The 12,671-nt window shown below is 37.9% G+C and overlaps 3 protein-coding genes across 4 annotated transcripts; 2 read left to right on the top strand and 1 right to left on the bottom strand.

Annotated features, from left to right (window-relative positions):
* The first annotated feature begins 57 nt into the window (after window positions 1-57).
* LOC105692111 (methyltransferase N6AMT1) lies at window positions 58-1,101 on the top strand. Its single transcript, XM_012411112.3, has one exon. It carries the CDS (start codon window positions 58-60, stop codon window positions 694-696), a length of 639 nt encoding a protein of 212 aa, XP_012266535.2. The 3' UTR covers window positions 697-1,101.
* Window positions 710-10,657, bottom strand: LOC105692110. 2 transcript variants are annotated; one of them, XM_012411109.3, is made up of 9 exons: window positions 10,524-10,657; window positions 4,478-4,581; window positions 4,273-4,377; window positions 3,297-3,896; window positions 2,983-3,197; window positions 2,739-2,897; window positions 2,385-2,654; window positions 2,064-2,315; window positions 710-1,976 (listed from the first exon to the last, which is right to left on the bottom strand). In XM_012411109.3, the coding sequence occupies exons 2-9, from the start codon at window positions 4,572-4,574 to the stop codon at window positions 1,638-1,640; spliced, it is 2,037 nt and encodes a 678-aa protein (XP_012266532.2). In that variant the 5' UTR covers window positions 4,575-4,581; window positions 10,524-10,657; the 3' UTR covers window positions 710-1,637. The 2 variants fall into 2 exon arrangements, with proteins under 2 accessions (XP_012266532.2, XP_048505752.1); XM_048649795.1 differs by lacking the exon at window positions 4,273-4,377.
* Window positions 9,516-11,155, top strand: LOC125500001. The gene is made up of 3 exons (XM_048650929.1): window positions 9,516-9,543; window positions 10,518-10,657; window positions 10,919-11,155. The coding sequence occupies exons 1-3, from the start codon at window positions 9,516-9,518 to the stop codon at window positions 11,084-11,086; spliced, it is 336 nt and encodes a 111-aa protein (XP_048506886.1). The 3' UTR covers window positions 11,087-11,155.
* Window positions 11,156-12,671: the final 1,516 nt, after the last annotated feature.

Genomic DNA, 12,671 nt, shown 5'->3' with positions numbered 1-12,671 from the left:
AACGATTAAAATTATTCCATTATTGAGAAATACTGCAGTTGATTCTAGCAAAGAAAAATGGAAACTCCTATAGTGAATTTAACAAAGAAGGATCTGGAAACAGTGTATGAACCATCTGAAGATTCGTTCCTACTGATTGATGCCTTAGAATTAGATTTAGAGAATCTAAAATCTAAAAAGCCTGGGCTTTGTTTAGAAATCGGCAGTGGATCTGGTGTAGTTATTACAGCGTTGGCAAAGGCTTTGGGTCACTTTTTTGCATCCTTTTTCATGGCTATTGACATAAATCCGAATGCTTGCAAGATTACAAAACGAATTGGCAGAGATAACTTTGTAGATATAAATGTTGTACAGATGGATTTGGTGAACTTGTTAAACAAGACTAATATATTTGATATTGTGATATTTAATCCACCGTACGTGGTCACAGAGTCTTTAGAAGTTCTTGATGAAAGATTGATATCAAAAACTTGGGCAGGGGGGCATGATGGTAGAGAAGTTATGGATAGACTGTTTGCTCATATTCCCAATATGTTATCGCCGAATGGAATTTTCTATTTGGTAACAATCAAGGAGAATAATCCAACTTCAATTATAAATATGTTCAATCATTGGAATATGAAAGGAGAAATAATTAGTGAGAGAAAAGTTAGAGGAGAACATTTACATATTTTAAGGTTCACAAGAATCAATTAGATGTAAATAGCACTTGCCTGTTTACAATGTAGAAAACTATTTATTAATCAAAAACATTCGTCGAATAATCGCTCAAAAAACACAAGTCGTTATCTTTTCGTTTTATTTCAGGTCATGTATGTTAATTGTTGTCATAAATCCTCATTAGAGGTACTTATGGTTTTTGAGGGATAAACATATATGTATATTAAATTGCTGAAATGTTGGGTAATCTACGTATGTACAAATAATAATAATAACCGTAACTATACCTAAAACTAATAGTCATAATGATTTCCAAACTGACGGTGTCAACAAAAGCAATATCAGTCATGTTGGATAAATTTTTTGTTATTACAATACGTTGTCAAAAATATCATGTTCGGTAATGAAAATGAAATAAAACTGGGAAACTAATTACAGAAATAACGAATTTATAATTTATTAAAAAAAAAAAAATCCAATAACACTTCGACTTTTCTGCAAAAGACACCTTTCAGATAGTGGCCAATGCTGCTCAACATAACACTCGTTATATTCTGGTGTCAATTACTTACAATCAGTAAGGATCTGTGCAGCATAAAAATTTGTTATTCGTAAACATACCCTTGGCTTTGGCATTATTTCCATAAGAAAATAATGTAAAAATACTTTGACGTTAGTAGATTAAGCGATAAAATTTTCAGTAACTGTATCCTAAATCGACTAATATACGCAACAATATGGAGAATAAGGTGCGATAATATACTTGTCAGTTGACAAGCCATGACAAGCCATTATGCATCAAATGTGCAGTACTTAACCAATGGCCTGGCGAACTTTGAGAAACTACACGGAACTCGATAATGTTACAATGAAAACATATCAAGTTGTTTAAGTCTTGAGAAAATTCAACTGATTTCTCCATTATGTCACAATTCTGTATAATGATTCTCAATAGCTGATGTTTTTCTACTTACAATTTAATGACCCTTAGGTAAATTCATCGTCTTGGCTGCGCGAATCGTTTGTAATTTCAGGTAAAATATGGCTGAACTAACTATAGATGCAACGAGTAAGCTCAGCATGAAGGAGAAGGTAGTATAAAATCCTGTGTTGCTCATGCAAATGTTGTTTACACTGCTGAATTCTTCTACTGCCATTTCTTCAATTTTCTCTAAAGCTAAATTCGAAGCTGTACTCAAATCTTCGGGCATTATTACTCTAAATCCTTTTCCGATACGGACTGGATCGGACAAAGCTCCAGAAGAGTTTGAAGGTGCGTAAGTAACGTCTCGACGTCTACGGCCAGGGTCAATTTGCTGAGAAAATAATCAAATGTTTTGTCATTTCGTTTAATCTCAAAAATCTATGTGAACGACCAACGATAAAGTTAATCAAATGCTCACTTGATTAGGTTCTGGACATGCTTCGCAATCTGTTTTGCACAGTTCGATGTTACATTCCAAGTACAAATCCATTACATCTGGGAATTTGAATGCCTGGAAAAATGCATAGGCAATGATGGACGCTCCTGTATTCCCAGTTTCTCTGGTTTTTTGGAAGGCTCCGAAAAATTTCGGCTTCAGAATACAGCCTCGTTCATCCGTTAGTTGGACGACATTGGTTGATGTTTCATCGCGGGCAACGCAATCGTGTACCTGGAAAAACGCCATTAGTTAATCCTATCATAAGCCTATGCCATACACTCTTGAACTACAAATATTCACCTGTAGATCAAATCCAGGATCACCTTCAACGGATACCACCAACGTCATTGTCTCGCCAATCTTCACTAGGCCATTAGCTGCCGGAGCAAATGGGCCTTTTCCTGTTTGAATATCTAGTTTGGCTGACGCTGTATCCCCACTGAATGTAACAATCTCTTGATTCAACATATCAACAGATAGACTAACGGAAAGGGCCTTATTGATGTTGCCTTCCCATAGACAACGTACTCTACGCACTGTATCCCAGACCTCTTGAATTCCTGGTTCATTCTGAAAATTTCGCATAAGTTGATCATTCGCGGGTCATCTATTCAGAAAGTTTTTTTTCTAAAGCTCATCTATGCCAGCACTAACCTGGAGTACTAAAACGTTTTCCAAATAAGCCTGTCCAGCTTCGCCCTCGAAATCATTTATAAATTGAGTGCCACATGAATCCAAACTAACGGTGAAGGAATATTTGGTTTCGCCCGTTCCTTGCTTCACGTACTGACAATTGCTGTCTGTGTAGAAGCCCTGGTGAATCACAAAGCACATATTGACTGGTCAGATCTAATTTCAGGAATTGCGATGCTATGTTTCTACTCATATAGTGACTTACCTTCGAGTAAATGACACCGTCAAAAGCCCGATTGAATTCAATATTAATAGTCATCATAGTTTTGCTACATTCAACATCGATTGCGTGAATATGCGGCGGATGCTTCAAATCTTCATCAGAAACGGTATTGCCTGTAGCAGTGCCAGTTTCCCCCGCTGAAACTGTTTCAACATTGCTCATACCAGACGAAGTTTCAGACCCGGTTACAGACGTTCCTGTAATGAATTATGTTTACGATTAACTTGTAATATTTCGCAAATCAGTTTCGCAATTAGCTAAATTTATTCAAATCTCCGAAATATGTGTGAAATTACCGGAAGTGTCGATGTTTGGTCCAGGTGTTGGAAAATTCGGCACTGGTGATTCACTCGGGGGATAGTAGTTGCCATTATTAGAACCTACAGATACAGGTATGTAAGTGGAAGAGGGTAATGGGGGTTGATATGTTGGTTTGGGTTGCGGAGTTGACGGTGACGGTTGATACCCGTTGGTTTGAGGCTGTATGTATACACCTGCTGGTGGATATCCGGCTGAAGGTGCCGCTGAAGAGCTAACAAACTGTGGAGGAGGATTGGTAGGAATCGGCTTAAGCTGAGATATGGACGATCCATAGTTTTGTGATCCTCCAAATGTCGATGACACGGATTGACCGTAACTCGGTCTTGGAGTTTGATAGGGTTGTTGGGAGGGATAATTAGGCGAGGATGGTTGGCTCGAAGAGTATCCGATGCTGGGGGGTGTGTACACCGACGACGGTTGTTGATAACTTGGATAACTTGTGACTTCGTTCAAACTTGCAGAAGAATACGAGGGTTGTTGTGCCACAGACGCTGGTTGAAAAGGTCGAGGTCGTTCGGGAGGTCTCTGGGTACTGTATGGCGGTAAGTATACGTTGCTCTCAGATTGTTGACGGGCTATCGTTGGAAAGAAAATCCTTTTAGTAAACAGAGTCAATGAATCAATTAACAACACACAAAGCAGTCATCATCGGTTGACAATGTCAGGTTTGACTCAAAAGTATAATAATCGTACGGAACGTCTTCCTCGGATAAATCGTTCATCGACTGTCGAATATTTGTGTACCTAATATATACAAAAGTGCGTGTGCGACTGAAAATAAAATTGTGGTAACGACACGTCGTTCTGCTGTTCATTTTTTTTTTTTTCTAATTTCTTTCAATTTTATTTAAAAATAGAGTTGAATCAAAAAATGTTGTGCAGATCAGGTCAGGTATCATGCAGGTTTGGTCTTCATGCTAGAATGTTATTCTTTTCTCAGCTAAGACCTACTTTTCCTCGTGCCCTGACGGTAGATGCCTTGAATCCACTCTAGGATATTTCGAGCCATCACATCTGCTGGTGATGGAGGCGCTGCTCTTACAGACCTCGAGTGAGCTGGATTTAAACGGTACACAAAATACTTTGAGATGAGAGAAACTGTACAACATTAGAAATATTGAATGTACACAGTTCAAATCATTTTATGCATACTAACCAGCTGAGGTCCGTACAAATAGTGCCCGGCCTGCATCTTGACTTGTCGCAACACCCAGCAGTAGCCCTGCGGCTACCACAGCCGTCAGGAATTTCATTGTTCAACTATAACAAAGAAAACGGAGCAAATCTCGTTAATTTTGACAAGAAATAGCTTGACTGGAGATTTCAAAGAAATGAAGATACAATATTACCACGGGAGCGATATTTGTCGAAGAAAATCTAAGGCTATATTTCATCTTTTATATCTAAAACCTGCAAAGACTGCAGCGTCGTAAAAAAGCTCCTCTGCAGAGAAGGAAAAGTGATTAATAGATTATATTCATCGTCTTTAATTTTCTGTGAAGTCGAAGTCCTTGTACTAGAAAACGGGTAATTGTAATATGGCCGCATTAGACGGCTCCATACACATGCCCAATTCGCGATTTGCGTGACTATCATAAGCTTCGTCACGAATCTTGAAGTGTTTGTAATTATAGGGAACGGATGTTACAGATGACATAGGTATGTCTATTTTCATCAATTGTTCATCACTCATGGGCACGTAAATTTGACGCTCTTGTGAAATCGACGCCCACCGTTTCGAGATGTATCATCTAATATTCTGTTTAGCTGCTAAACTCCATACAAAACAAGGTACACAAAATCGTTTACTTTCAACGAAACTTGATTCCGCGTTGCAATACTCAAATCTTTTTAATAGTATGCGATGTCCGTTCAGATTCATGCCTATGTGCGTACATAGTAGGTATATGTATACATTACACTTAAGTAGCGCAATAACTTTCTTAACACGACGTCAGACATTTTTCATCTTTGTGCAAAGATCATCCTCGGGTATATGGGTATAAAAGAGCTGTGTAGCAAGAGCGAGGTGATATAATATTTGAATATATTACTTGTGCAGTACGTCCCCAGCCGTTTTACAAAACATGTACGAGGACCGAAGACATATTTCCATAATGTATTTTTCCTATGGGTGAATTTGCCTGTCGGGCATGTAGAGTGAAGGATATAAATGACGCAGGATCATATCGGTATATTGAACGTGAATTTTGAAGGTCTAATAAAATAAATCAATCATTTCTGAACAATTTAATCGATTTATTTTACCACTGCAGCTACTGCAATGAGGCCATTGACACATTCATCTTTCTTTGAAATTTCTCGCGCTAAAACATTGCAACAGTTCACGGTTCAAGGTATTCAACTGCCAAGTATTTGTTATAATTAAAAATCTATCAAATGCGGAGGGCACTTTAACATAAAGATGTGTAAGCACATCTTGCTAATAATTCCAATTATAAATACCATACCGTCGCGCAATTTACGCCGCCATTTTCTCAGAATCATATACCGGCAACTCTACCGCTTACAAGTTCGAAAACGATTCTGTCATATTTCCCATCTACAAATTTATTACCGTAAGGACATAGTTAACAATTATCTTACGACAAGAATCATTAATATTAAGTTCCACTTCTGTAATTATAAATGTATGCGTTACCATACCGTAATTATATTCATATACACATACATTATACATACATTCGGTATACGCTACTTTTGGGAGTCATTGTATAATGGTAAGGAGCTTATTTTTTTTTACCTCGCATACCGGAGAAGAAGATGAATGTTCATCTGTCGTGTAAAAAAGCGAAACTTATGTAGGTGATAAATGATGTCAATATTATCTTGATCGATACCTCAATTAATTTGATTTATTTGAATTAATTGTTGAAAAGATTCCACCATAGATTCCACGTACAAATGCGTGCATGTTTACTTTTAACTTTGCACAACAAACGACAGTAATTAATTTTTTTAACAAAAATTTAATAATACAACATAATTTAATGAGTGAAGAATGATCAGGGAAAGGGTTCATAAATCTGCGGCTAAAAAAAAAATTTCTCCATACTAATCTTGTCTTGTACATTAATTACTTTCGTGCAAGAAAAGTGAAATTTGTGATAAAATGTGAGGATGAGAGTTGAAAGAAACGTTGATGTCCAATCAATGATCGAACTTTGAAGGCCGCTAATTATTCGGCCTACACAAGATTAACCCCTACTTTTCTAGTGTCAAACGAAGGACAATGCGAAACAAATAGATTAAATGTTCTCGTTTTCAGATCCATGCGATCAGTTCAGTTCAAACCGAATTTGAGAAACGATGTTATTGGAGGGTAACATAACGAAAGTCATGTTTTTTTACGAGCGGATAAAATTTCACCGGAAGTCAGAGATGAGTGTACATGAGATCTTTGGACAGTCGAGCGTAGACATTCGTGCGTAGCAAATAATGAGACAATAAAATAGATAAAAATGAACAAAAAATCACGCATATGTAGGTAGGAACTCATGCAAACACATTATAATGCGGAGCTGACGCTGCCGCGTCGCAGGACGAGGTGAAAGGTGAAAGTCACGCCGTAGTTGATCGGAACATCCTCGTTTCGAGTATGGGTATAGGAGAATTACGAATTACGATACGTGGTAGTTACAGAGATGATTGAAATTTTTCAAACGTCTCCGATCGCCATTGATTGGAGGTATCCCCTGAGGCATCGCTAATTCAACATCACTTTTGTTAGTTATTTTATCGTTCTTTTTTCTTCGGGTATTCATCCGACCCGACCCCCTCATACTGGAACCGATATGCATATGCACAGTGCGTGGTGCAATAGATCAACGGATTCGATAAAAGGATTATTAATTACTATAAATGCGTGGTACGTACAATGCATATATAATTGTAAATTACTCCATCGTCAAAACGTGGTAAATGTGCGCGATGAAAATATTTTGCAATGTTACACTGCGGACGAATATATAATTAAGAGACTTGACAGTCATATCGTTCTTCTATATTTCTACTTTGCAATTATTCTAATACAGTACATAAATTTCTTGAAATTCAAGACTTTAGGAATAAAAATATAATAACTTAGTTTTGCGGTTTCGGAATGTCGCAAATTCGCGTGCCGTACACTATACCTCCCCCAAGTTGCACTTGAAGACAACTGCGGTGCTCTAAAATTTTCTGAACAATATTAATTTTAATGACCGTTCATTAACACCCAAATACACGCAACACGTGTCATTATAATACGTATATCCAGAAATATTAAGGGTAACGCAACTGTACGCCGTTATTTCATATCTACCCAGTTTAAACGACGATAAGTCGGTTTCATAGCAAATAATGCCATTTCATTCATTGCGCCAAAAACTATGAAAATTACTAATTACACGAATATTCTGTACTTTTGCTAACTGATCAAAAAGTAAAGTAGAATATGGCGCTGTTACTTTTATAATTTCTCTAAAGCGTGGCGGTACAAGCGCGATCGGCTCAGCATCATCCAAGTACAGTATACCATAAATCGTCTCGTTGCAACCTCTAACTGGAGAATTTCTCTATAGAAACTGCAACAACCACCATTAGGTCGAGGTTATGGGGACATCGATTCCATCTAGGTATATAAATACCTTTACACATAGCCACCGGCGGCTGCACAGCTGATTTCACAAAATAGACTAACTCGATTTACCCGGGTAAAAACGATGAATATAAGGAGCGAACTTTGACCTATCATCGTCACCTGGAACGTACGGCTACTGCAAGTGAATCTCGCATCATCATACTATATGAATTGCGATGCGTGATATGGAAATGCTCACGAGGCTGAGGACAATTAAGGTCGAAGATCAAGGGGAAAAATCTGCGCGTAGAAAACGAGAGGAGAAAAAAAAAAAATAAATAATAGAAATAAATAGAAATTACCGTATAATGACGAAAGAAATATATAACAAGAGTTCGTTCAACTTTGAATACCCCTGACTTACAGAAATTCATGCAAATAATATACATATTATTTGCTGAAGTATATAATACCATACACACGTGATAATTATATGATCGCTATAGCAGTTCAGTTGTTCCGGAAAATGTTACGCTTCGAGTATGTGAATACGTGACTGATTAATTATTGACATTTAATCGTGCAAACTGGAGAACTGTAATTTTGTTTTAATAGCTTTTCAACGATCGCGAAGGAAAGCTGTGGCAATGGAACGTATCTATAATAACGATGCCGCTGCGGAGATGTGAGACAAATTAACTGTGAACAAGCGAAATCATTTCTTTTGACTCCTTTTTTCGACAAATTTTTTTTTTTTTTTTTTTCACCTAGCTAAAATTGTTCAATACAAGTTCTCCAGGCATAAATTTTTATACGAGAGTAATTATCAAGGATTCACGTTGATTACCTGCGAACATATATTCATCGTACAATTCTGTACGTATATATACATGTATATGTACATTATATACAATGTATAGCGTTTATAGAATATATGTAACACACTTTTACGTACATATATATATATATATATATATATGTATATATTTTAGCAGGCCTTGGAGATGATCGAGGCAGAGAAATTACGGTAAGAAAGTTTCGTTGGAAGAAGAATTTACGAGAAAATTTATAGTGGTGCATCCTTATATCGAGATGAGATCGGACCATGAGATCAGAGAAAGACGCGTGCGGAGTAGCGAAGGAAATCGCGCTTATTTTATTCGCGCTGCAATCAGCATGCCTATACCCCGTACCCATATTTGCTGTCATGCACGTTAATCGAAACAATTTTTTCTATAAAGACGTTTGCACAATTCCGTAACCTACGGTTTACGATTGGAACAATTCAATCGGCTTGTACTTCATGCGTTAAGTTTATTCGAAAATTCGTAATAAACACTCGAGATCAGAGATCAAGTGAGGAGAAATTTTTCCGCGCACGTGGGTGAATAGGTGTACATTATACGTGTGTAGGATTGGCGAAGGTTCAACCATTTTCGTACGACCGACACGGGGTCCGCAGAGGTGTACAGTTACGCACGGGATACGTGCAATTGAAAGTGAAATTTACAGTCATTGATAAATTATCTCGAATCGTGCGGTGGGTGTTTGTTTGAATAATTTTCATATGGATGTGTGAGGTAACAAAGAAATGGTGTTAGAGTGATGCGAGATGCCCGGAGGAACCGTGAGAGTAGAGAGTGATGCGTAATGATGTGTTTGTACGTTGTTCTTTTTTCCTCGATTTTTTTTTGCTTTTTTCCTTTTTCATTTTACGACGATTTTACGATTCCGCGTACACGATCTTACGTATACATATATACCTATCGCTGTTAGATGTAGGTACAGGAATGAGACGTTTTCGTGTAAACGGCATGAAACTCGTGTGTAATAAAAATTTAATTTCGCCACATCTTGGATTCACGATCCCGTAATAGCGTCTCTGTGATACTCGATAGCGGGTCATAAATATTATACGGCAGTCGATAATTGGCGTTTTTGGTATTACTTCCGAAAGTAGAAGCGACGAATTGCCCAGCTATATCACTTTCCTCGAGAACATCCGGTGGGGCCGAAAGACTGCGGGCAAACGCTGCTCCTTCTATGGGGTTCATATTATGATTTAACTCTAAGTACCGCCGTTGCCACGATTTACGACTCTTGTAATGTCTATGAAGCCACTTAACGGAAAGTCGCTTATTCACAGACGTGGGAACTTATCTCATCCTCCCGGATATTACAATACTATACCGAATTATTTCCAGATAACATTATTACGCATAGAACACCAAAAAAAAAAACAAATTATAACGATGAAAGGCACCATTTATAGTTGGAAAAATGAGAAAAATATGTACGCGTATAATTTGACCATATATATTCAAATTGCGGACACTCCGATTCAATCTTATAAATCACTGTCACCACTGGCCGTGTCGGATCACCATTTCGTCGATTCCGTAAGCTACATGGAAAAATAACGGACAAACAGATCACATTTGATTTGAGAGGCTTGCGACAAATGAAAAAAAAATAAATAAATAAATAAAAAAACCAACGAACGGACGGACGGACGGATGAAAATCAAAAAAAAAAAGAACATTATGTTACGCGTGAATTGATCGTACCATAAGATTGCAGGAGCGGTTAGTATCAGTATGATGGGATCATGAAGACTCACCGATAGAACAAAGATATTCCTGTTGGGTCGAAGGGGTCACTTGGAATAGGTCGCGAGGTTGTCGGGTGGATGTTGGTGGTGGTGGGACCGTCTTCACGGAGCGGATCTTGTCGTGCACGCGGTTTGCAAGAAAGGTGAGAGTGAATAGCTGAGAGCATCTTCATTCAAGCTTTATATAGGTACCTCACCTGAAACGGTGAGGTAAAGTTAGGTTTGGCAATAAGTCGGGGAGTTGGGCATATTATCCCCTTTCTGCCGAGTTAACCGTATATAGGTATATATGTAAAACATGTACGTACATGTATACATAAATCTGATATTGTTCATATCTCGGGAGATACCGTAACGCTAATTGTCGCAAAAGTTTTTACTTTTTTTCTCTCGCTTCTGTCCAGAACTTACGAATCCTCTTCGTTACGGTCGTTGAGAAGCTGCGTACATCTAGACTCCATAGAGCGTGGGTGGAGGGCGAAGAACTTGTACACGGATACGCGCTCGCCTGCGACAGAAGAATATACGAAATGAGGAAACGATCATCGTTCGATCCGCAGGTGGCGGCGTAAAACACGTATACGATATAATTTACACGATACGATAATCTCTTTACACGACAATTTGTTTGGTTTTTTTTTTTTCCCCCCCCCCCCCCCCCCCCCGCCCCGCCCCCCGACAAAGTTATACTTACTCCGTGACACTTGACCAATATCACAACATCTGCGTGTGGTTAATTCTGCCATACGTGGGATGATGATCGGTAAGCTAGCCGTTGGTGAACTTTTAAACTTTCTTTGATCGTGAGGATCTCATATACATATACAACACTGCAGCTGCATTTACGATGTCCCCTGTAACTATATACCTGACCATAGGCTCGCTTCGACTTCATCATTGCGACATTCGTAATTTTTTTCAAAATCATTTTGTTCTTCTTTCATTATTGTTGCTTTTTATTCTTACCGTACACTCTAGTGTACGGGCGACCGACCTTCTTCGCCCACAGTAACCACAGCTAATAATTTTCTTGAATAAAAATCATATTATGTACGCACATAGACACGCGAGCAATATCTGAAGCAGATGTATATTCTCTATTTTAATATAAAATCAACGTAAGTAGATAATTTTTCATATTTCATCATGCGAAAAATGCGAAAAATGCACCCTGCGGATCATAAGGATCGAATATTGGCCCTTGAATAATATTCAATTCACAGTCGGAATAGAGTCTAAGTTTCAAATGATTTTTCCATGCCCATTAGAAGGACACAAATAAAAATTACGACTCCCAAATTTTTTATTACGAGCTGTCCCTGAGGTATATGACACATCGCAGATTGCAGGATATTAATTGAAATTAACGTTCACTTTCAGTAGCAGCTCTTCACTGAAGTATTTCACCGCACCGCAAGGTCATTACATCTCGATGTAACGGGTCATCGACAATATTTAGTTTTTCATCATTTCAGCAGCACACATCCGGCCAAACGATCGATTTACTTTACTGAAATTATCGGTGTTTCGTCATTTAAATCGTGTGAAATGCAATCGTAAGTGGTACACATCCGAATGGTATAATTACATCGGAATAAATTGTTTCGCCGAAATTTTATGGTGCAATAAACGGGCCGACGGTGACCTGGGTGGGAGTATGATCCTGGTACTGTTCCAAAGCTGGAGCAATATAACGACAATGAGTGCGTCATTTTTTTAGCTGACAAACCTGCTTTTACTTTCTTCGTTGGTATAATAAGTATTACTGTACTATAAAGTATACTATACGTATTGTTTCTGATGCCTAAAAGAGTTTCTCGTTGTCTAATCCCAAGATCAAAATATCTCGCGGGGATTATTATCAGCAGGGGGGGGAGGGGGATTTGAACATCAATTAATTATTTTTTTTTTTTTTTTTGTTTTTCTATTTTTATTTTCTCATTTCGTCAAATGTATACGTCTTCGGAGAAAGGAGAAATCGATGTTTACTAATTCATATACATATAGTATACCTATAATGTTGTACCTGTAATACGCTTCGCGTTCGCATATTGTCGTCGAAGCTTTTTTTTTCAAATACATGCCTACATTTTCAAACCCATACACGATGATTCTAACACGTGGTACATACCTAGAATATGAAATATCTTCGGGCGC

Source organism: Athalia rosae, chromosome 2 (assembly GCF_917208135.1).
Source record: "Athalia rosae chromosome 2, iyAthRosa1.1, whole genome shotgun sequence".
NCBI classification, from domain to species: Eukaryota; Metazoa; Arthropoda; class Insecta; order Hymenoptera; family Athaliidae; genus Athalia; species Athalia rosae.
This window is presented reverse-complemented; position numbering and strand designations above follow the sequence as displayed.